General features: G+C 36.8%; 1 protein-coding gene across 2 annotated transcripts in view; it reads left to right on the top strand.

Moving 5' to 3' along the window:
* LOC121318428 (WD repeat-containing protein 70) overlaps positions 1-26234 on the top strand; it is a 128446-nt gene that overhangs the window by 4459 nt on the left and 97753 nt on the right. For both annotated transcript variants that reach the window (XM_041255107.1, XM_041255097.1), the window contains exons 6-7: positions 24003-24062; positions 24569-24702. In XM_041255107.1, the coding sequence (XP_041111041.1) occupies positions 24003-24062; positions 24569-24702 (194 nt within the window). The remainder of the gene's footprint in view (positions 1-24002; positions 24063-24568; positions 24703-26234) is intronic.

Below are 26234 nucleotides of genomic sequence, written 5' to 3' on the forward strand. Positions count from 1 at the left end.
GTAATTGAGAGTATGGTATAATTTGTAGTTTGTCTATACTTACTGTATGTCACACCTATGTTTTTACAATTCGAGACTTCAGGATTTAAGGAGTTGCCTGTCAGTCTGTCTTTATGTATGTCAAATTCTTTAGACTGATCAAAACTAAAATAACATTAGCTTGCATCTCATCTATCTTTGAGTGACCCAGATCATCACCACTCAGACTCGTGTGTCAATTGATATTTTAATTTTTAATTAATGCATTACATTTTTATCACAAAGATTGGAAGTATTGTGTATTTTCTTACAATATTATGGAACTGCTACTTACAATTAAAGGTAGAATGTGGCATGAGGATTTCTGATTTCTACGATTTCGCTGATGTGTGTTAAATGATGTAAAGCTGTTGCTCGCTGTGGTGCAATTGCTAAGTGCAATTGAATATGTAATATAGGTTTATTAAATAGAGTTTCAAAAAAGTGGAAATTGAAAAAAAATCAATATGTTAATAAGCTTTTCTTTTTTTTATATAATAATAAAAATTGTCAATTTTCCCTAGTATCCTTGAAGTTGCCATGCTGACCAAAGGGCCATGGTGAACTGAGCACTATAAATTTATTCTCAATCTTGGGTCATGTTCTACATGTATGTGAAATTATAATACAAAAAATAATTCATAAGAAAAGGCAGATTCCATTTCATTGTGTGTTGTAATGTAAGATTAACTGGGTTGCGCTTCCTGATTACATATCCCCACATTTTCAAGATGCTTGAGTAATAAATGTTCAAGAAGTTAAGAATCATGGTTAGTGAGGTCTAGGTTTGTCCAGTGGGACCTGGTTTGTTTGCAGTAGGGCATCTGCAGTTTGTGTATATAGCTTTTGATTTTTATTGTTTACAAACAAGTATGTAATAAAACTTAAAGTGCTCGTCACATTTGCAGCTGTGTAGTTATGAATTTCAAGGAACACCATGTTTGCTGCTGACAGGATCCAGATGCTGGGTTCTTCTGGGCTTGTCATTTTGTTCTTAGAGTGCAGTAGTGCTTTAAAGAGGAAATATATTTGGTGTTTTACATTTGATCAAGACTCAAAAGCACACAAATTAACGTTTTTAATCAAATTAAGTAATTTTAAATGTAATTGATAATTTTATTCTGAATCAAAATCTAGGTAAATGATCAGCAATTTTCTTGTTATTGTATAATGAAAACAAAACCATAATTGTTGCAGTTAAATGTAACGGTTTGTCATAAACCAAACACTGCAATTACTGTCAACACAATTATTTGACTTATCATTGTGATTAAAATCAGTTAATTTTACTAACAAAACCTATTAAAAACAGTTACCCACACAGTGTCCTTCGATGTACATCTTCTGTAAACCATCTTAGCGTTTGGCATGTGATCAGTTAAGATATTTTAAAATAATACTTCAGTCCATCTTGGTTGTGAAAACAATGTCCACAGAAATGTAGCGGATATGGAAACACAAACCTAAAAAAAGATGTTGGTACAGCCTTTCAGTATATAGTGCTGTCTTTTGAGCACCAGGGACTGGTATGTCAGTCTTATTAAATATTGCTGCAGTCTAAGGCTTCACTGAGAGGTATTGGTATTGGGCCTGACAATGGCAGTAGACAGGATTCTGGGCCTGCCACACAGCAGGGATAAGTTCTCATCCTTGAACTTGAAGCTGTCAATGATTTGCCACCAGTTTGTTGTGGCTTGTAAAGTTGCTCCCTTCTGCATGAGGTTCTATGTGCCTTTGGTAGGTGGAGCCCTTGTACTAGAAGCCTTTCTTCTTGGTGTACAGAGCATGTATGTTTTTTGTTGTGTTTGGAATTTCCTTTATAACCCTGCAGATTGCTTTGAATGTCAACAGCAATGTCAAAGAAGGCTTTTGTGCTGGATTTTTTTTTTTTTTTTTTTATCATCAAAGTTGTGTGTTTCAGTTCCAGAGAGTGTGAATACCAACTGGACCCAAAGAGAGCTGCATCTGGTTCTGAACATAATAGGATATTGTTCTGAGATTGTACATAATACGTGCATGTATGTGTTACGTTAATAGTCAGAGTGAAAGTAAAGCAGGGGAAAGTACCACTGAGCCGGCCAGCCAGGAAGCTGGACTTTCAAATGCTAACATTACTGGGCTGGTTACTAAGGGTGCTGTAGGGCCAGAATCAAAGGGGAGGGAGTGTGGGCTCTGAACAGGCAGACAATGGGAATGTTGGGGAGAGGAGTAAGGGAGGTGACAGTGACTAGATTTGGGAGGGGAGTTTAGAGAAGAAGAGGCAGGACTGACAGACAACACAGGTTTTAAAATGCCCAAGAGAATGAGAATAGACATAACAAAAAATATAGATAGTTTAGCAAAACACAGCATGATTTCAGAAACAGCGCTGATATTTCTGAGAGTGCAGAAAATGATGTGTCAGTAATGGGAGATGTAGGCATTAGTAAATGCTCAGCACCTCAGTATGTGGCGAGCGCAGTTGAAAGCAGAGACTGCGACAGTGACTAATGAATGGAGGAAAGTACAGGCAAATACTGGAGGAAAACCTGTTTCAGTCTGCTAAATATTTAAAACTGGGGCGAAAATTCACCTTTCAGCAGGACAAAGATCCAAAGCACAAGGCGAAAGCTACACTGGAGTGGCTTAAGAATAAGAAAGTGAATGTCCTTGAGTGGCGCAGTCAAAGTCCTGACTTGAAACTTATTGAGAATCTATGGGAAGACTTGAAAACTGCTGTCTATAACTTATCCCCAAGCAACTTGAGAGAGCTTGAGCAAATCTGCCAAGAAAAATGGGCACAAATTGCACCAAGCCGGTGTGCAAAGTTGGTAGAGAATTACCCAAAAAGACTGACTGCTGTAATTGCTGCCAAAGGTGCCTCCACCAAATATTGAGTTGAAGGGTCTGAATACTCATACAATCAACATATTTCAATTTTTTCTCTTTAGTTTTTGCTGACATTTACTGTAACTTATCATTTTGAATAAAATATTAAGTTTAAAAAAAAAAAAAAAAATGTGTATACGTCAGTTTGTAATTTCACAAAATGGGACACCATAGGAAGGGTCTGAATACTTTTGCAAGGCACTGTACATTGATTAATGTTTATACTCCTAATAATGGACAAGAGAGAGTGTTATGATGATGTCTTGTCACAGTGTCAGCCAGAGGGGAGAGTTCTATTAGCAGGTGATTTTATCTGCGCTATTGACTATCATCTAATAGGAATGGCTCAGCGCTCCACCCACAGTCGGTTATGGAACTGATATCAGTTTTAACTGCAAATTATCTAGTGGATGTCTGGATGCCAACACTTAACAATATCAGGCAGTACACGTGGGCTAAAGGTAGCGCTGGGAATATTTTTTTAGCCAGGCTGGATACACTTTACGTTTTTATCACTTTTTAAACCTATTTATTAAGTCAGAGATTATTCCCATAGACATGACTTGTTTTAGACATGGTTATTCCCCAATTGAAGGTTCATTCCTCATACTGGCATTTTAATAACAAATTGTTGCAGGAAGCACACTTTTTAAAATGTTTTAGATTATTTGGGGAAAAGGCGGAAAGGAAAAATAGTAGCTTTTTCGTCATTGAGACAGTGATGGGATGTGGCTAAAGTTCAGATCAAAATGCTGTCAGCAATACACTAACAACATTACACAATGCACTGTGTAGTGATGAAAGACCTGGAAGAAGATATTGCTGATCTCCACAGAGCTCTGGAGTCTAGCTACAGCAATGGGCTGTTTCAGGACCTGAAAATGAAGGAAAGGAGATTAGTTGATCTATCGGACACACAAGTACATGGGGCACTGGTACGGTCAAAATCTTGATCAAATGGATGCACCAACTAAATATTTATTTGATCTTGAAAAGAAAACAGTTCAAGGTAAACTGATGCACTGTTGCAGACAACAACTGGTCAATTGTTATGTTCTGTGGACATCCGGAGTGGATTTATTTTCAGAAGTATTCACGGTGGAAGCAGTGGAGGAGTGAGGAGGCACATCGTTTCCTTGAGAGGCTGCCTCAGGTTTGAGAAGAGAAGAAAGATCAGCTGATCGAGGGAGAGCTGATATTGAAGGAGCTGTCTGAGGCTCTGGTTGGGCTGAATACTGGAAAGGCCCCAGGAATCGAAGGTTTGACCATTGATTTTTATCTGTTTACTGTTTGGCTACAGATTGGAGGAGATCTGTTTGGACATGTTCACTGAGAACATAAGGGAGAATGAACTATCTCTGAGTTGCAGTTGAACAGTATTGACATTAATGCCGAAGAAAGGAGACCTATGTAACATTAAGAACTGATGCCATGTCAGTCTTCTTTGTTCACAATACACAATTTTATCTAAGGTCTTGTCAGTCCGGTTGTGTTAGGTAGTGAGTTTTATTGTACTGCACCAGTGCCCAATAGGTCAATTTTTGACAACGCTCTTTTAATAAATTACATGTTGCTAACTGGTTTGACTATTCCAGATGTGTCTATGGAATCTGTAAAAGCGGTGGTCACAGTGATTATGACACTCAGGACGTGCAAGTACTAAATGACTGCCAACATGTGTTTGAAAGGGTTTCCTCTCCAAAAGTAAACTGGGCCAAAAGCAATGCTTTTTTAATGGGAGGGTTGTAGGCCACCAGTTCTGCCCGCAGGCCTGCAGTGAAGTCAGCAAGTTTTTAAACGTCTGGGTGTGTTTATGGGAAGAGAGGGGGTGGCAAAGGAAAACTGGAGTGGGGTTGTTGAACAGGTAAAAGGAAGACTGCAGAGCTGGGGTTGGCTTATCACAAAATTGTCCTTTTATGGGTAGGGTTTTGGTTATTCACACTCTGGTCACTTCAGTGTTATGGCACAAGCTCAGGTGTGCAGACCCCCCATTGTTGCTGGTAAAGGAGATCCAAACACTTCTAGCAGAGTGTTTCTGGGACAGTATTCACTGGGTTAAATAGAGTGTGCTGTATCTGCCTGTAGAGGAGGGTGGGCAGAGTTTGGTGAATGTGTGTAGCAGGGTTGCAGCGTATTGACTCCAGTCTCTGCAGAGGCTGCTGTTTGCCCCTGAGTCTCTCACCTGGAGAGCACTGGCATTTAGTTTCCTTCATAAAGTGGAGAATCTAAACTTTTAATAGGCAGATGTTTTTAATCACCACTGAAAAGCTCAACCTGTCTGTATTACCAGTTTTTTATAAGGGGATGCTGATTGCATAGTGGTTGTTTAGGATCCAGCGAGATTTTAGCAAGGTGACACTGTGGTTTTTAGAGGAACCGTTGGTATACAGTCAAGCTTTGACCTGACCAATTTTAGATTCTGATAGTTTTATCAAAATTTGAATGTCTAGAGGAGTCCTTAAACATTTGGACAGTTTGGAAAAGCCCTGCGTTCCTGGCGGGTCAGTAAGAGTCATTGATGTGTTTTTAATGCAGCTGTGTGCTGCCGTCAGGCGAGGGCTGTACTGGGGGAGTTCTTTACAGTTACTGACAGCCTGGAGTCAGAAACACAAGTGTTTGAGTTATAGGCCAGCTGTAGAGCAGAGAGGACAGCCCAGGCAAGCTTTTGTAGTTTGGGGACACCTATACCATACACTTCAGTGCAAATGAAAAAAAAACAAAGCTATACAGACTGTGTGTGAAAATTAAACACTTAAAAAACATCAAAGCACTTCCAGACACATGTTGGCGTGAAAAGGTAAATGTAGATGAGGCCATTGTTCCAGCCTGGAGGGCTCTGTATAAGCCACCAGTGTAGAAGCGAGTAGGAGAGTTACTGTTGAGTGTTGCATACTGTTATGGCTACTACCTCTTTTCTTACCATTATTAAACAAGGGGTTTCTGATAAATGTATTTTATGCAATAGCTGAGAACCCATATTCCATTGTTATTTGCACTGTTCAAGACTACAGCCTCCTCTCATTTATTTAAAGGAACTGTTTACTGGTCTGTGACTGTATATTCAGGGTTATATACTGCAAAGGTAAAAAGTATAGAGTGCAGCTAGCTAATTTCCTTTTGGGTCAGGCAAATATGGCCATACTAAAGAGCCAGAAGAACCGGGAGAGAGGGATGATGACAAAGGATGTATTGCTGGTGTTTAAGGTGCTGGTGTTGTCTTGATTTCACCTATTATAGACTGGTGCATCAACTGGAAATGTTACACAGGGTTTGGGGCGAGATTGAAGGTGTGCTGTTTATGAACCTGTGAATAAGCTAAATGTGAGGAGCTGATGTGTGCAAAATTAGTGCAATTAAATAGTGTGTGTGTGATTATATACACACACTTTTTTACACACACACATATATACACCCATACAATGCCTATAGAAAGTTTACACCTCCTTGAACTTTTTCACATATTGTTGTGTCAGTGCCTCAGAGTTTCATCCATTTAAATGAGGGTTTTTTTCCACTTATCTACACACCATACTCCACACTGCTAAGGGGAAAAAAGTTTTAATTGAGAAAAAAATTATATGTTAAAAATACAAAACTGAAAGATCATAATTGGATAAGTCTACACCCCCCTGAGTTAATACTTGGTGGAAGCACATTTGGCAGCAATCACAGCTGTGAGTCTGTTGGGATAGGTCTCTACCAACTTTGCTCACCTAGATTTGGCAATATTTGACCATTCTTTTTTACAAAACTGTTCATCTCTGTTAAGTTACTTTATTAGCATTGATGGACAGCAATCTTCAAGTCATACCACAAATTTTTGATTGGATTTATGTCGGGGCTCTGACTGGGACACTCGAGGACATTTACCTTTTGTTCCTTAGCCGCTCCAGTGTAGCTTTGGCTGTGTGCTTTGGGTTGCTGTCATGCTGAAAGGTGAACTTCCATCCCAGTTTCACCTTTCTTGCAGAAGGGTTTTCCTCAAGGACTTCTCTGTATTTTGCTCCATTCATTTTCCCTTCTATCCTGATAAGTGCTCCAGTCCGTACGGATGAGAAACATCCTCATAACATGATGCTGCCACCACCATGCTTCGCAGTAGGGATGGTGTTCTTTGGGTGATGCGCTGTGTTGGGTTTGCGCCAAATGTAACGTTTTGCATTTAGGCCAAAAAGTTCCATTTTAGTTTCGTCAGACCACAAAACTTTTTGCCACGTGACTACAGAATCTTGAGTGTTTTTTTTTTTTTTTTTTTTTTTTTTTGCATACTTCAAATAGGATTCAAGGTGGGCTTTCTTGAGTAATAAGAACATAAGTACATAAGAAAGTTTACAAATGAGAGGAGGCCATTCGGCCCATCTTGCTCGTTTGGTTGTTAGTAGCTTATTGATCCCAGAATTTCATCAAGCAGCTTCTTGAAGGATCCCAGGGTGTCAGCTTCAACAACATTACTGGGGAGTTGATTCCAGACCCTCACAATTCTCTGTAAAAAAGTGCCCCCTATTTTCTGTTCTGAATGCCCCTTTGTCTAATCTCCATTTGTGACCCCTGGTCCTTGTTTCTTTTTTCAGGCTGAAAAAGTCCCTTGGGTCGACACTGTCAATACCTTTTAGAATTTTTGGTCGCCACGTAGTCTTCTTTGTTCAAGACTGAACAGATTCAATTCTTCTAGCCTGTCTGCATATGACATGCCTTTTAAGCCCGGAATAATTCTGGTCGCTCTTCTTTGCACTCTTTCTAGAGCAGCAATATCTTTTTTATAGCGAGGTGACCAGAACTGCACACAATATTCAAGATGAGGTCTTACTAATGCATTGTACAGTTTTAACATTACTTCCCTTGATTTAAATTCAACACTTTTCACAATGTATCCAAGCATCTTGTTAGCCTTTTTTATAGCTTCCCCACATTGTCTAGATGAAGACATTTCTGAGTCAACAAAAACTCCTAGGTCTTTTTCATAGATTCCTTCTCCAATTTCAGTATCTCCCATATGATATTTATAATGTACATTTTTATTTCCTGCGTGCATTACCTTACACTTTTCTCTATTAAATGTCATTTGCCATGTGTCTGCCCAGTTCTGAATCTTGTCTAGGTCATTTTGAATGACCTTTGCTGCTGCAACAGTGTTTGCCACTCCTCCTACTTTTGTGTCGTCTGCAAATTTAACAAGTTTGCTTACTATACCAGAATCTAAATCATTAATGTAGATTAGGAATAGCAGAGGACCTAATACTGATCCCTGTGGTACACCACTGGTTACCACACTCCATTCTGAGGTTTTTCCTCTAATCAGTACTTTCTGTTTTCTACATGTTAACCACTCCCTAATCCATGTACATGTGTTTCCTTGAATCCCAACTGCGTTCAGTTTGAGAATTAATCTTTTGTGCGGGACTTTGTCAAAAGCTTTCTGGAAATCTAAATAAACCATGTCATATGCTTTGCAATTATCCATTATCGATGTTGCATCCTCAAAAAAATCAAGCAAGTTAGTTAGACACGATCTCCCTTTATCGATGTTGCATCCTCAAAAAAATCAAGCAAGTTAGTTAGACACGATCTCCCTTTATCGATGTTGCATCCTCAAAAAAATCAAGCAAGTTAGTTAGACACGATCTCCCTTTATCGATGTTGCATCCTCAAAAAAATCAAGCAAGTTAGTTAGACATGATCTCCCTTTCCTAAAACCATGTTGACTGTCTCCCAGGACCCTGTTACCATATAGGTAATTTTCCATTTTGGATCTTATTATAGTTTCCATAAGTTTGCATATAATAGAAGTCAGGCTTACTGGTCTGTAGTTACCTGGTTCAGTTTTTTTTCCCTTTTTGTGGCTCGGTATTACGTTTGCAATTTTCCAGTCTGTCGGTACCACCCCTGTGTCAAGAGACTGCTGCATGATCTTGGTTAGAGGTTTGTAAATTACTTCTTTCATTTCTTTGAGTACTACTGGGAGGATCTCATCCGGCCCAGGGGATTTGTTTATTTTAAGAGCTCCTAGTCCCTTTAACACTTCTGCCTCAGTTATGCTAAAGTTATTTAAAACTGGATAGGAACTGGATGACATGTGGGGCATGTTGTCAGTATCTTCCTTTGTAAAAACTTGTGAAAAGTAATCATTTAACATATTTGCTATTTTTTTTCTTCCTCTACGATTTTGCCATTTGTATCTCTTAAACATTTAATCTCCTCTTTGAATGTTCTCTTGCTGTTGTAATATTGGAAAAACATTTTGGAATTGGTTTTAGCTCCCTTAGCAATGTTCATTTCTATTTCTCTCTCGGCCTTTCTAACTTCCTTTTTGACTTGCGTTTGCAGTTCTGTGTACTCTTTCTGCGTACTTTCTTTTTGGTCCTTTTTTAATGCTCTGTAAAGTGCCTTTTTTCGCTGAATATTTTTTTTAATTGATCTATTAAACCATTTTGGCAATTTAGTTTTACATTTAGATTTGTCTACTTTAGGGATGTAATTGTTTTGCGCCTCTAGTACTACATTTTTGAAGAACAACCATCCTTCTTCTGTGGGTGTTTTCTCTATTTTACTCCAATCTACTTCTGTTAGTCTCTGTTTCATACCTTCATAGTTTGCTTTTCTAAAATTGTAAACCTTAGCTTTAGTCATTACTTTTGGGGTTTTAAAAAACACTTCAAATGAGACCATGTTGTGGTCTGAGTTTGCCAGTGGTTCTCTGACCTCTGTTTTAGTTATTCTGTCTTCGTTATTTGAAAAGACTAAATCAAGGCATGCCTCCCCTCTAGTCAGTGCCTTGACAAATTGTGTTAGGAAGCAGTCATTTGTCATTTCCACCATTTCTATTTCATCCTTCGTGCTACCCACCGGGTTTTCCCATTTTATCTGGGGGAAGTTGAAATCCCCCATTAGTATGGCTTCTCCTTTGCTACACGCATTTCTAATGTCATTGTATAACACATTATTTTGCTCACCGTCTGAATCTGGCGGTCTATAGCATGCTCCTATTATTATGCCCTTTTGAATTTTTGTCAGTTATTGTGACCCATATTGATTCGGTTTTATTTTCTTTGTCCAGGTTTAACACCTGGGCTTCAAGACTGTTTCTTATGTATAGCGCTACCCCTCCTCCTCTTCTGTCCTGCCTGTCTTTCCTATACAGTGTATACCCACAAATATTATATTTGTCCCCATCACTCTCAGACAACCAAGTTTCTGTAACACCTATCACATCATAGTTACCTGTTAGTGCAGTAGCTTCAAGTTCTAGAATTTTGTTTCTGATACTTCTAGCATTTAGATAAATACATTTAATGGTTGTCTTACCTGAGTTGTTCCTTGTTTTGATGTGGTCTCCCTTCTGTTTTTTTGTTGATTTCTCCCCCCTTCCTTTCTAGTTTAAATGCTTCTGAACCTGCTCGAGGATCTTTTCTCCAAGTAGACTGGTTCCCTTGTTATTTAAGTGCAGTCCATCCCGTCTATACAGATAGTCCTCGTTGTAGAATGTGGGCCAGTGATCAAGATAGGTGAAGCCTTCCCGTGTGCACCACATCTTCAGCCATGCGTTTTGATTAATTATTTCCAGCTGTCCATATGGTCCTTTGCAAGGTGCTGGTAGTATACCAGAAAATACCACAGTTTTGGTTTTCTCTTTTAATTTCCTTCCTAGCTCTCTGAATTTGTTTTGCAGGGATTTTGGTCCGTCTCTTCCAATGTTGTTTGTACCGATGTGGACGACTACTACCGGGTCGTCTCCTGTTCGTTCTAGGAGCCTGTCCACGTTCTCAGTGATGTGCTTGACCGAGGCTCCCGGAAGGCAGCACACTGTTGTAGTAAGGGGGTCCAAACTGCGAATTGAACTTGCTGTGTTTCTCAATATGGAGTCCCCAACAATCATGATGTCCCTTCTTTTTGCTGTCTGGTCACCACTGTCAATGGGGTCCTGGATGTTGTTCCTTTCGTTCTCTTGTTGTTGGTTCTGCTCATCAAAATTCTGAAGTGACTCAAATTTGTTGGTTGTTTTGATTTCTGGTGGTTGTGTGACGAAGTTTCTTTTTTTCCTTGCTTCTGCCTACCTGAACCCAGCTGTTCTGACCTTCTATCTCCCTGGTGGCTTTCAGTCTGTTAGGGGTGAGGCAGACTTCCATGAATTGTGGGTGTGCCAGTTCCTCAAGATCCTGTTGCTGTATCACTTCTTCCAACTCCATTTCTAGCATACTTACTAGTTTATGCAAGTCCTGGATCGCGTGGCACTTTACGCACACTTGGTTTAGCTCCGCTGGGTTTTCTCGGATTTCCCACATCAAGCAGGTGTAACAGATTACTGGCTTGAAGACCATGTTGAGGGTTTTGTTTTTTAGGCTTCCTTCTTGCCACCCTACCATATAGGCCAGATTTGTGGAGTGCTTGGGATAGTGTTGTCACATGCACACTTTGACCAGTTTTGGCCATAAAAGCCTGTAGCTTTTGCAAAGTTGCCATTGCCCTCTTGGTAGCCTCTCTGATCAGTCTCCTTGCTCGGTCATCCACTTAAGGGACGGCCTGATCTGGGAGGGTCTTGGTGGTGCCATACACCTTCCACTTCTTAATAATTGTCTTGACCGTGCTCTAAGGGATATTCAAGGCCTTTGATATTTTTTTTATACCTATCCCATGATCTGTGCCTTTCAACAACTTTGTCCTGGAGTTCTTTTGAAAGCGCTTTGGTGCTCATGGTTGAGTCTCTGCTTTCAAGTGCACTACCAAGCAGAGGGAACCTACAGGAACTGCTGAATTTATCCTGAAATCACATAAATCACTGCAAATTAACACATGTGGAGGCCACTTAACTTGGTGTATGATTTTGAAGGTGATTGGTTACAGCTGAGCTAATTTTGGGTTGCTATTAAAAGGGGGGTGGACACTTATCCAACCAAGCTATTTCAGTTTTTATTTTTAATTAATTTTCTACAAATTTCTAGAATTTTTTTTTCACTTGGAAGTTGTGGGGTAGGATGTGTAGATAAATGAAAAATAAAAACTATTTTAATGCATTTTAATTCCAGGCTATAAGGCAACAAAAGGTGAAAATCGTGTATTCTAAATAAAATTACTACTCAAATACTTTGATCAAGTTTCGAATACTCGTTCATTTCTAAAACAAGTGGAAAAATGCGCAACTACACCTGGAAAAACTTGACATGATATTTTTTAAAAAGGAGAAAGTTAAAAGTGATCAGCCAGTACAAATTGTCTCCTCACTGATAACTGACAGGAGGTACAGGCACACTTTATTACCTAGCTCTGCTATTGGCTAAGGGAGTACATGTACAGTGAAAATGACATCTTAAAAAAAGTAATTTTGAAAAAAGTTAAACGGGACTGCCGTGCAATGTAATCTCTGCAGCACAAGTATTTTGTTCGTTATGTTTGATAAAAGAACACGTACCTACTTTCACAGATTTTATTTAGGTAGACGCTTTTGAAATGGCAATATCCTGTGAGCAGGGCATTCTATATTTTTTTATATCCAAAATAAACCTACAAAAAATGTAAATGTTACATCTATATTGTAAATTATTCTGTGTATAATGTTTGTAGGTTTATGCATTTGCATTATTTAATAACAAAAAAAAAGTATTTACTTTTTAAAGTAGTATAGTGTCTGGTACCCAATTTCCATGTCATCGGTAGAATTCTTCAAAATCCAGTACTATCCAGGTACAGTTGTAAAATATACTAGTACCTGTGGGATGTTTTCTTTTATCCATGTTCCTAAACCACCTACCATGGCAAAACCATGGGACAAGAAGACTGTTTGTTTAATTGGACAAGTGACTTTTTTCTTTTTAAACCTAGAAAATAAACAATAGTGATTTCACATAGATCGATCAATTTTATCTAATAACCTACAGTACTACTTTATTACACGGCTGTAAATGTACAGTAGAACTAGTATCATGATTTAATTAAACTTGTTTGAAGGCAACTACAAGGTATGAACACTGGAGGGCTACAAATGCTTCATTAGGAATTGAAAGAAAGGGTTCAATAAGCTATCTTCTTGGCTCAATATGAATTAACTTTCATTTTCTACGAACATGTGGTTTGACTGGCATATAGCCTATTTAAATACAAAGGCATAATTTGTACAGCTTTTTGACTTTAGCATGGTAATGATCTATGAAACATCTACAAGTATGGGTGCAATTAGGATGGCGCGCATGTAGAGAATGATTTATGTATACATCTGTCTACAGGACAAATTGTTTTTAGTAATATTCTTATACAGGTTAAGATTGAAGGTTTAACATTATGAAGGCCAAGTAACTGCCACAGCAGTGGTTGGACATCCAGTAGGCTTATCTAAAGATTTATTTATTTTTTTAACCCTAATTTAAAGGTAATTTAAACTGAATACCTACCCTTTTACCTCAGTCATTGTCTCCAGTACAGCAAGAAAAATGCTGGGTGTTGCGAAGTCATGGTCGTGCTCATTTCCAGTAGAATCAGTACAGGTTAGTTAGTAGTGTGTTCTGATAGTGTTTTTCTTTCTGCAATGCTGTAATGGGGTAGTGGTAGAAATGCTCAAAACCACATAGCCCAGTAAACTGCTTCCTTGTATGCTGTATTGAAGATGTTAAGCAGCTTTTAAGGTTTGGTTTATCTACCTATACTCAAGCTGTATAACCTGGCTGTGAATAGTGCTGAATGTCAGCAACAGCTTAGTATGATTGATGCTGGGGCACACGTGAGCAAGCAAATCCATCAGGTCCTTCATTTAGTTTTCCTAAGTGGAAATGGCAAAACCAACAGCTGGTGTGTAAAGGCAATTTCATGCTGTCTTTTGAAGATTAATTTTGAGTACTAAACTGACAATAATAGTTTATAATAAAGGCTGTAATTTTATGCTGTCGACATTGCACAACAGCAGAGTATACTGCCACATTGCCAGACAAGCTTTCTGGGTTTAGTTTAACCACCGCCATTTCAATTTATTATGCGTTTTGAATGTTTACCTTTTTATGGTATAAGCATACATATTGGATACTATTGTTTGTTTCATAAAGCCACAAAGACCCAAACTGACATTAAGTAAGAATGAACACATTGAGTTTCAACTCCAAACCAACAAAAATGTGTCTAGAGTCTGACTTGCAGACACTATCAAGCCTTTTGAAGTAATAGTTACTGATGTGTATTTGATCATACATTGTAAAACAAGTGGAATGCCATTCACTTTCGTCAGGAAGTACTGATCCTGTTGAAGTCTCAAAACAGAAGCGGCACGTAACTGAATCTGTCTTGCATTTGACCTATTTGAAAGCCTCATCTCATGCACTCATTGAGCACTGTAGTTATCACCTAAATATACTAATTGTTTTATATAAAGGGATTGTAATTGCAGTCATGTCCTTCATAATGTTATGTATGCATAACTTTCGTTCATTAATTAATTGCTAGAAAAACAGTAAAAGCATTCACATATTAAATATGTTGCTGCAAAGTCCGATAGAACACTACCTGTCCTAACTTTGAAACCATTATGTTGAAATGCTTCTTACTAATGTATTTGAAGAAAAAAGAAGATATTAAATGTTACAGTGATAAAATATGTGGCACTGGAGTTTTCACTACATTTTATCTTCAGGCACTGAAATGGGTCGTTTAAATCCTAGTGACTTGCGATTTAAGTAACACTGTTTTGCAAGAAAGGTGATTTCCGAAATGTGTTTTTATACATTTACAATTAGGAAACCACATTTGTATTTTACACCATTTCAAAGGATTACAGCGTCCCAGTGAGATCAAAACAGCACCCCCTGTGCTCAGAAAGAGGCGTTGTATTTTTAAAGAGACAACACTTTTTTTAGTTTCTTTGTAGGTTGCACACTGTTCCAATCTTTAATTTCAATACAAACACATTCATTAATTTTAAATTTTAAAAAATGTAAAAAAAAAAATTCAAAGCCTAAGGGTACCTCCACTATTTGTTTATAAACAGACATTACCATGACAAAGGTATGTTAAACATACTGCAATATTGGGAAGTTGGCTCTTACGAGAAAACACTTTAATTTCACTAATACTGTACATTAATTAGATGAGAGAATTATAAAATCCTAAAAATACAATTTAGTTTAATCAAATATCCTGTGTATTATGTATAACTGAGATCTGTCTACATCATTATTATTATTTTGTTTATTTAGCAGACACCTTTATCCAAGATAACTTAGAGACTAGGGTGTGTGGACTATGCATGAGCTGCAGAGTCACTTACAGCAATGTCTCACCCAAAAGACTGAGCACAAGGAAATTAAGTGACTTAATCAAGGTCACACAATGAGTCAGAGTGAGCAAGGATTTGAACTGGGGTTCTCCTGGTTAAAAACCCTTTTCTTTAACCACTGGACCACACAGTCTCCTACATTTTCTGGGAATAAAAAATGAAGCTGAAATCAAATTTGTCTACCTGTTTTTCTGTTCATGTTGCAGTGAACAATAAAGTAATCAAAATTAAATTACTGTGATGCACACCCTTAGCTATACCTTTTAAAGTGTTAATATGTGATATTATTTATTCTTTTTGTAGCACCACTTTGTTACTGAAGGCCTAGTTTACCAAGCAAATCAATACCAAAAAACAAATCAAATGACAATTTGTTGTATATTGCAGAGTAGGGTTATCTTTCTTTTGTGTGCTGTTGTATTGGCATTCTGTGACATTAATAAACCTGTAAACATCCCTTATTGCAGTTTGATGCCTTTGGCATCTGTATTTGCTTCTGGCAGTTAGCCTGCCAGTCACTTTTGTCCCTTGTGTTTTTCGATTGACAGGGCTGGTTAGTCGCACTTCACAAGCTGATGCTATTTGTGGCTTTAGGTGCTTAAGTGTTTCCCATGCGAGTTGGCAAATCAAACATTGTTTATCTCGGGTAAACTTAAGAGAAACCTTTCTTTTTAATCTGATTCGACATGTATGTGGACATTATGTCAAGATATTTGTAGCTGTTCAATTAATAACTTGTTGTGTGTGTTTTTGAATTGCTGTACAGTTCTTCATGATAAATTATCACTGCAGCAGTGTTTGATCTCAACTAGCCTTTGCGCAAAAAGTGCATATAGAATGTGTTCACCCCCTTGAACTTTTACGTTTACGTTTTTGTTCCTTAGCCACTCCAGTGTAGCTTTGGGTCGTTGTTATACTGAAAGGTGAACTTCAGTTCTAGTTTCAGCTTTCTTGCAGAGGGCAGCAGTTTTTCCCTCAAGGACTTCTCTGTACATTGCACCATTCATTTCCCCTCCTATCCTGATAAGTGTCCCAGTCCCTGCCAATGAGAAACATCCCCATAGCATGATGCTGCCACCACCATGCTTCACAGTAGGGAAGATCTAGGCAGGGTCTTGGTGGTGCCATACACCTTCCACTTCTTAATAATCGTCTTGACTGTGCTCCAAGGGATATTCAAGGCGTTTTGATTTTTTTATTTTTTTTTTTTTTAATACCCACCCACTGATCTGTGCCTTTCAACCACTTTGTCCCGGAGTTATTTTGAAAACGTCTTGGTGCTCATGGTTGAGTCTTTGCTTTGAAATGCACTACCCAGCAGAGGGAACCTACAGGAACTGCTGAATTTATCCTAAAATCATATGAATCACAACAATTTAACACAGGTGGTGGCCACTTAACTTGGTGTGTGATTTTGTGTGTGGTTACACCTGAGCTATTTCAGTTTTTATTTTTAATTAATTTTCTACATATTTCTAGAATATTTTTTTCACGTGGAAGTTGTGGGATAGGATGTGTAGATAAATGAAAAATAAAAACTATTTTAATGCATTTTAATTCCAGGCTATATATAAGGCAACAAAAGGTGGATTTTGAAAGGGGATGTAGACTTTCTATCGGCACTGTGTGTGTGTGTGTGTGTGTGTGTATATATAAGATTATATATATAATATATATAATCTATCTCATTATATATACATATTATTATATATCATACTGGTGTGTGTGTGTGTATATATATATATATACATATATATATATATATATATATATATATATATATATATATATATATATATATGTATGTATGTATATATATATATATATAATATATATATTATGTATATATATATATATATTATATATGTATATATAGATATATGTGTACACACATATATATATATATATATATATATATATTATGATGTATATATAATATTTATATATGTGTGTGTGTATATATAATATATATATATATATTATATATATATATATGTATGTGTGTGTGTGTATATAATATATATATATATATATATATATATATACATACTAGTGTGTATATATATATATATACTACACATAATATATATATATTGTATATATACACATCGTATTATTATATATATGATATAACTTGTATGTGGAGTTTGTCACACACACACACACAGTCGCTCCATCTATTTTTTGATTAACTTTTTAGAAGGATTCTTGTTGAAAAAGTTTGTCAATTTCTACAAATTGTTTTTATTACTACTAAGAAGCTTGGGGTTATTTTGCTTAAAATGATGGGTTACATTTCTGCAGTATATGCCCAGTAACTGCCACAGCACTGAGTGGCCATCCAATAGCTTTATCAACAGTATTATTTTTGTCACCCAATTTGAACTAAAAAAATAACTGACATTCCGGAACGACATTCTACTGTAGGTTTGTCATTTTGGATGGAACAATTTCTAAAACGCAATGTGCTAGTGAACGTGGATATAGAAGGTTAGGTTATAATAACATCCAGGCTATATTTGGAAGTAGGCAAGAATCAGGGTCCGTTTCCTGATGGCAGAAGTATTTGTGAATTCCACATTACACTATGTAACACAATTTTTGTTCCTGGGTAGTAAATGTTGTTTCCTAATTGCTTATGCCTTAAAAGTATAGCAAATGGCTATTATTCCCCACAAACTTTGCTTTTGTGACCAGGACAGTGATATTTCAAAATATCACTATTTCCAGTGGGAAAATGGGCAAATGTGTGTCTTTTCGTTCACATAGTCAGAAAAAAAACAACATATGGATCCAAATTAACAGGTATTTATACTAAAGTAATACAAAAATGACTACAAAAGATTTAGAAGTGAGTAGTTTTTCGAGATTTACGATTATACTGTATTTAAAAACTACTCACTTCTAAATCTTATGTATTCATTTTTGTATTTAGTATAAATACATGTTTATTTGGATTCATATGTTGTTTTTTTCGGACTTTATGTGAACAAAAAGACACACATTTGCCCGTTTTCCCATTGGAAATAGTGATATTTTGAAATATCAATGTCCTGGTCACAAAAGCAAAGTTTGTGGGGAATAGTAGCCATTTTCTATACTTTTGAGGCATAAGCAATTAAGAAATAACACTTACTACCCAGGAACAAAAAAAATAAATTTGTTACATGGTGTTATTCTTTCGAGAGTGGTGCAGGTGCTTCCGATCGATCTTAAGGTGTGTTACCCAAAACCCCTCTTGAGAATTCAAATTGTTCAGAGATTCTCAAGCATTGTTTGGTTTTTTAAGTATAATTTAAGGGTGTAATTGGGAAACAGCAATTGTAATCCATCTGAAACTAATTGTTGATTTCATGTGATATAAATACATTGAAGGATAAATGATTATTTGCTTGTTGTTTTTTTTTTTTTTTTTTTAAAAAGATACTACTTGCTGTACAAATAGCACTGTCAGTAGTACAGTATTCAGTGTGTGTATGAACATCTCCCGACTACCCCAGGTCATTTGTGAACTCAAGTAGAAGGTCAATAGTGTCTGAAGGCACGCAGTACTTTGTAAACCAGTGCAGTTTGCAAAAGTTGCTCTTAAGATACTTTCACAATGTTGGTTAGGTTAGTTGAGCTTTTGGAAAACAGTCCCCAGGTCTGTGTCACTATCTCTTAAAGATTTTAAGAACATTCAAAAGTTCATAAGCAGTGTGGGCCGTATTAATCAACCACTTAATTTATCTCCTGGGTGAAAGATAACTATCCCTTGGCTTCGTTACAACTGGTTTTATATAACCCTGTTTTGTGTTGTGATGATCTAGGCTCCCTTCCATATATGTGTGCTATGCAGAATTTAAGGACCGGTCATCCATTTAAGGGTGTTTTTGCTAAATTTAAGGAGTTGAGGTGAAGTAATTGCTTGCAAATTATATTTTGCATTGACTACTGATGTTGGATTTGTGTACCTCCCATTATGGTAAATAATCATGTGGAATGATTTCAATAAAAAAAGGTTTGATAATTGTCAACTGCTTCATCAGAGTGAAATGGACTGATTTCAAAAGATACCTGATTACAAAAAAAACAAATCTGCTGGACCTCATGCACATCATGTTTTTTACCCAGCTTCGCTACCAGTATAGATACGTGCAAAATACATTCTGCCCTGTTGAGAGTCCACTCCAGACCAAGGTGCATCCCTAACATGCCAAGTTTATTATATATTTCACTGCCAAGCCAAACATTCCTCCTTGACACAGTTAAAATGCAACGTATAGTGCAAGCTTGTACACTGACAGCAGTTAAACTTTATGGATGCAAAGCATACAGTACAGTATGAGTTTCTGTTAGATTGCATGTGTAGTGTAAACTTGGCTATCAAGTTCAGAGTTTTGAGGACCTATTCTCTGCACTGAGAAACTGTGCATGGGAGAAAAATGACAAGGGTAGAGTAGTCTCCCAGACAACTAAAATAAGCATACAAACTAAATGAAACTAGTCTCTATGGAATGCTCAATGGCCTTTCTCGAGTGCGGTTTATAAACATTTCCACTCTTTTAGAACATTATTGGGCAGGCTGTTGATTTAGTAATTTCCTTTAACACAAGGTACAAGTTTCTTGACATCAGATGTTCCACAGACCAACTCTATGAGGATATTCTATCATCAGGAAGTGTGGGTCAGTTTGTTTAGATTCTATTGTACTCAGTAAATACTTGAAGATTGAGCTGTCCAGAAGTCGAGAAAAGAGCTTTTAACCAGGAGGTCCCCGGTTCAAATCCCAGCTCAGCCACTGACTCACTGTGTGATCCTGAGCAAGTCACTTGAGAGACGTTGTAAGTGACTCTGATGCATAGTTCACACACCCTAGTCTCTGTAAGTTGTCTTGGATAAAGGCGTCTGCTAAATAAACAAATAATAATAATGATGTAGACAGATCTCAGTTATGCACAATACACAGGATATTTGATTAAACTAAATTGTATTTTTAGGATTTTATAATTCTCTCAACTAATTAATGTTCATACAAAAATAAAATACAACTCCTTCAGTCTTTCCTATATAAAGTGAATGATTTAGATTATTTTGGACTCGCACGGCATGTCTAGTATGTCAGACATCTTAGTTCATTTCCAGTTTTGTTATATATGTGTGTGTTTTGTTTGTTTTTATTTATTTATGTATTTAAGTTTTTATAGATGTTTTGTCATGTAATTTACCCATTCTGCTTATGTTTCTTTTACGAACAAACGTTTGTAATCATAATCAATTATTATTAGGATAAAATACAATGTTATTATTTCTATATTTTTATGTGCATTTACTCCCTTTGCACTTGTCCAGTTAGTCTTATTTGTCTGGAATTTGTCTGAAACTAGAGTGGGTAGGTTTAGTTATTTTTTAACAAAGACTTCTAAAAACTGTGCTACATCAACATAATATTCCTGCTAATTGTACTTCACCAGATAAGAGGTGACCTGATTTTGTTGTGCCCCTCTTAAATTGTAGGTTTCCACTAATGTACCATAATTAGGTGTTTAGCGAGATCCAGTTTGGTAAGAAGAATGTGTAAATTACATGACAAAGCATGCATAAACAAAAACATAAATACACAGATATATTAAAAAAAAAAAAAAAAAAAAGGAAATGCCACGAGATGCCTTTTGAGATACTAAACTTGTTGTGTGAGTCCAATATAAACTAAATCATTCACTTTACATAGGCAAGACAAAAGGGGCTGAATTTTATTTTTATATGAACATTAATTACAGTTAAGAGAATTATTAGGTGAAGTAGACCACCGTTCTGCCACTTTTTAAACGCATCTGGTAAATCCCCCAAGGGCTAATCATATCATCTGTTTAAATCCTTTTCTTCTGAAGTTGGTACATTTTCTTCTATTTTTGTTAAGGGAGTACTTTGTTGTTGTTTTTATTAAATATGAACATGGCTTTCAATTGTTTAGTTGTGTAAAGCCATTTAGGTCTAATTGCAGATTAGCAATTTACAGTTATGTCACACGTCATAACAATCTTTAGTTATGTCAGAGTTCATAACACAGCTAAAAGGCGCAGTTTGGGAGGGAATTGATTGCTAGTGTGAGAGTATTGCTAATCAAAGCATAAGGAGAATTGGAACTAGCTGTGTAAGTATGATAGGAAATAGGCCTTCCTTCCTGAAACAGAGAACATCACTTTTTCCCCAAGATTTATTAAACCCTTCATGGAATACCAGGCACACCTATAAGTGAAGGTGTTTCTATTAAGGATGTATCATTTAATTGACTTCCTACCACTCATTTGGTCTAGTCTATCATTTATCTGTCATTTCTTGCTAACATCTGTCCACAGCTGTATTTCCTATCTACAGTATGCCTTTTCAGTTGTCTATGCACAGTATTTGCATTTCACAGTTGTTGTATTGTAATTGCTTTTCATATAAAAAAAAATATACAAACATAGTTTACATTTAAGAGCCTTTTGATTTATAAGTGACAAATTAGATGCTAAAAAGTTTGTTTTTGCACCCTCTGTCAGGCATTTCTTGGCATGTAGTGACTGCTATTTTCAGAATATATCCTTCTTGAAAGTTTTGGTGTTCAAAAGACTGATACAATACAAAACAATTTTAGTTCTCTGCCTAAAGTTGAACATTTGCATAAAATAAATTCACCACATTCCTTTATTGAAAAATATTGACCTAAATTATGTTACACAGGGCACTTCATCAATAGCAATTTTAGGACAAATCTTAAATGTATGTACAGTCATGTGCAGGAATTTCATGGTAACAGGTGTATCTCAATGAGGAGGACATTGATGTCTTCCAATTGGCTGAGATTCCCTTCTAGTTATCACTAAGAGCTTTCTTCAAAAGGTATTTCAAATTTATGTGGAAAGCATGTTGGTTGTTTGTATAGCAGTGTGCAATGTACTACAGTTAGGGAATGACATTTCCACTCTACGAAATTGCTTATATTCTCGGGACTTCAATTTGTAGACTGTAGTGGGTGTGAAAATTGACTTGAGAACAGACTGATCCACCCACCTATATGAATGCCTCTCCAAGCTGGAGACCAGTATATTTGCAGATCTTTAGAAAAGTGTTTAACATCAATGTAGACAGTAAGCTTCTAAGAGTTTTTCCAAGTGTTAATTTAGAAAGATTTATGGAAGGAGTGCTTCATTGTCTTTGTGCTGTTACAGTAAAAACATTTCCTTTTGTTTTCTGGGAAACTCATTCAAGTTGAAAGCTAAATCCAGCCCACTCTTAGATTAAAGTTTTACAAGGTAAGCCTCTGGCATACAGTGCAGGACTGATTTATTTCTTCCACTGTATTTAATGTGCATCCTCTTGACACTCACTTGCAGATTTTGTCCATCGATTTCACTTCAGAATTCAAGTCTTGTCCAAGCAAGTAAGCTGGGCTTAGCTGAGTGGGGGATGGGGGTGATGGTGGGCTACCAAAATCACTGCCAAGACCTCTTAAGGTGTTGTGGGCTAGAATGGAAGGTGTCCACTTGAAGACCCCAGAGAAGTAAACTGTGGATGAAATTATTTTCCTGTAACTCACTGAAGCCCCTTTATTCATTCTCTCTCTCTTATATATATATATAAATAAAACTGCTGGTGGTGGTTTTAGGTATGAGTATAACTGCAGTCGCTCGAGTGTTAAATGGTGAAATACAAAGTTAAAGGGTTTGCCTTAAAGGCAATAACCTTTAAAGCTGAAGTCTATTGTAAAAAAAAAAAAAAATAGATTGTAGCTTAACAGGAAAGCGTAGTCAATCGGAGTCTGTATTGTCAGATCCAAAACGAAAAGTGCTTGCAATGTATTCAGTCAATGCACAGAGCAACTACTGTAGTGCACAGCCTGTTCTACTCACTTGAAGCGTGAGATCTGAAATTTCAGGCATTTTGTTGCACATGTTTTTAATTTTAATTTTTAATTATTTTTTTTTCTGCGCATGGTTATTAGAAACAGTTGAAAACTTGACATTCAGCTAAAAATGGGGGTGGGGCGATTGTTCAAACATGGGCATTGACTCTGCAGATTCTGGTACATATAAATATAAAACACGGCTTGGGAAAAATAGCAACCTCTGATTGGTTAAACAGCATCACATGACCGTGCGTCTATATAGTGTATAGCATGGCCATACACTATTGACCACAAAATCAACATTTTGCAATGGCCATCTCAGTCTCCGGACTTGAATCCCATTGAAAACCTGTGGTTTGAATTGAAGAGGGCAGTCCATAAGCACAGACCGAAGGATATCAAGGATCTGGAAAGATTCTGAATGGATGAATGGTCTAAGATCCCTTCCAATGTGTTCTCCAATCTCATAAAAAATTATAGAAAAAAGGCTCAGTGCCGTTATCCTTGCAAGGGGAAGGTGCACAAAATACTGAAAACAAGGGTGCCAATAATTGTGACACTTAATTTATTTTCAAAAAAAATTGTAATTTGAGAAATGTGTAGTTTTGGTTGATTCCCTTGAATCATTATAAAGTACAATATTCCACATGTTGTAAAATTACAATGTAGCTCATTACCTGTGTGTGTGTGTGTGTGTGTGTATATATATATATATATATATATATATATATATATATATATATAAGTGTCACAAAGAAATAATACATGCAGCGTAGGCCATCTAAAATAATACTGAGCTTAATGGTGTACATGGTATCGATAGCTATTTAATGTACACTATGGATAATGGTGAAACATTGAATGAATCCACCCCCATACAGTAATGAGAAAAAGTTTGAATCTGATGCATTTTGCAAACAACTAAACACCCACTAGCACTACTGTTTTGAAGTTATAAGAGTAATAAATCTACTGTACACTTCCTTGTTTTTGCTTTAGAACCCTGTGAAGCGAATTCCTGATACACATGAAATTACACTGCAACACGGGACAAAGACTGTGAGTTTTACAATTTGAAAATGTATACATTCTTCATACTGGTGATTGTAAAATTTTATGCTCAAGAAATAATAGATTTTTGCAATTGGACAAGATCAGAGCTTTCACACATACTGTATAGCTATGGAATGGGAGTGTGACATGGCTCTGGTGGACTCACTTCCTTCAGGAGAGCTTGTCCAGCAGTCTGTTATATACTGTATAACCCTCCCAGGGTATCCGTGAAAAAAACAAAAAACAAAACATGTTTCTTGCAGTTTTAGCGGGAAGTTTTTCTACTATCTTATTAAAACTTACATTTTTATAGAATTTTTGTATAGAACCATGAGCATGTACTGTACTTCACAGTATGGTTAGGTTGCTAGTTGCTGAATGTACTGTACTTAAAATTTCTGTCCAAATAAAAGACTTATTGTAATACATTTGATTATTTTCTAAGGGATGACCGAGATGTTCAGGGGTGTTTTGATTCACATAATCCGCATTTATTACTATCCGTTTTTCAGGTGTCTGCGCTGGGGCTGGATCCCTCTGGAGCTCGGCTTGTTACTGGTGGGTACGACTATGACGTCAAGTTCTGGGATTTTGCTGGGATGGATTCAGCTCTCCAGGCTTTTCGCTGTCTTCAGCCTTGTGAGTGGTAGGTAGAGAAAGCTTTTCCAAACACATTCCACCATTAGGTCAGATTGAGTAAGGTCTTTGTGACAATTTTTATATAGCTATACAGTAGATTTTGGCTTAATATATGTAAACCCTGAATGCAAAATGTCTTAACAGTGACACTGAACCTAAGTTTCTGCTCTGTAGAGATGTACACATTTGTCTTAATGGTTGGAACACAGCAGTTTTTTTCTGATTTTCTTTCTCTCTCCACTACCGGTAAATTAACCCCTTCACCGCAGCATTGCTTTAACTTCTGGCCATATCATTGATACATACCCCCACTCTTTGACATAATATCTTCAGTTAGTACAATGCTGCATTTTATTATTCTCTCAATAAAGTTCCATTACAGGTGGTAGCCAGTATTTATTAACCATTTCACTGCCACCTTGTTTCATACAGATATTTTTCACATACCCGTTTTGCTTCATTTTTACAAACCATTCAGTCTAATAAGACTTTTTATTATTCTCAAAAACTCCCATTTTTGGGAATTGATCTGAAGCTGTATCACCTTCATTCCAGAAAAGATAGTGTTATTTACATCGGTATAACATATTGCCTTTTTATTGTTTTGTAATAGGGCATGTTCTACTGGTTAGCATGAACTTGCTAATAGTAAACAAATGTCTGCAGCTCTTTGCCACTCGGAGCTCATGATCCCTGAAATTCCACATGCTCCTTCCCTTGGAAGAGGGTTCCGTTCCACTTGTCTGTGGCTTTCAGCAATGGAACTGGCTGCTTTGATGGAACACACACAAATGACTCCATCCGTAGAGTGCATTGCATTGCTGCTAGTCACTGCCAACATTGGCACTGCAAGGCCAGAGCTCCATTAGAAAATGTGGTTTACATATTTTTGAAAGCCAGTGTGACGCTTTGTTTTTAATCGGGATGTTTGTACAAATTGTGTGAACAGTGTCTGTCCTGTGTGAAGTTTTCCTTGTTTTTGTGTTGTCTTTGATTTCGCAAAGCACTGATGGATTACTTTAATAATGGAAACTTAGTACAAGGTATTATAGTACAGTACATGTGCATAATAGTTTACAATACAATATTGACCACTTTTTTCTGTCTTTCTATCTTAAACTATGTGTCTCCATACTGTGGTCCCACTTTTAATAGTTTGCTTTGCAGCGAATCCAGTTGCAATTGATTTAATGAAAAGGTTCTCCAGGCTTTTTTAATATAGTGAAAGATAACTTGTATAAATATAGGTGGTCAATGTCCAGGAATTAAAAGAACACATTAAACAAAATGAAAATATCAAGGGGATATGGAAGTTAATTAATCTCAGTCAGTATTTCCCAACCTTTTGGTCCATGAGTAATTCTGGTCCAGGTGGTCCGCAAACAACTCCCAAAATTCTGTTACGCAATTCTGAGCAGCACAGCAAACATATTTTCAAATATTTAGTGCAAGTTCTGATTAGTATGTGTTGTAATTCAAATTATTACGCAAACTAATTTGGCCAATCGGATCACTGAAAATGAGAGCCAATGAATTTAA

Source organism: Polyodon spathula, chromosome 1, assembly GCF_017654505.1.
Source record: "Polyodon spathula isolate WHYD16114869_AA chromosome 1, ASM1765450v1, whole genome shotgun sequence".
Classification (NCBI taxonomy): domain Eukaryota; kingdom Metazoa; phylum Chordata; class Actinopteri; order Acipenseriformes; family Polyodontidae; genus Polyodon; species Polyodon spathula.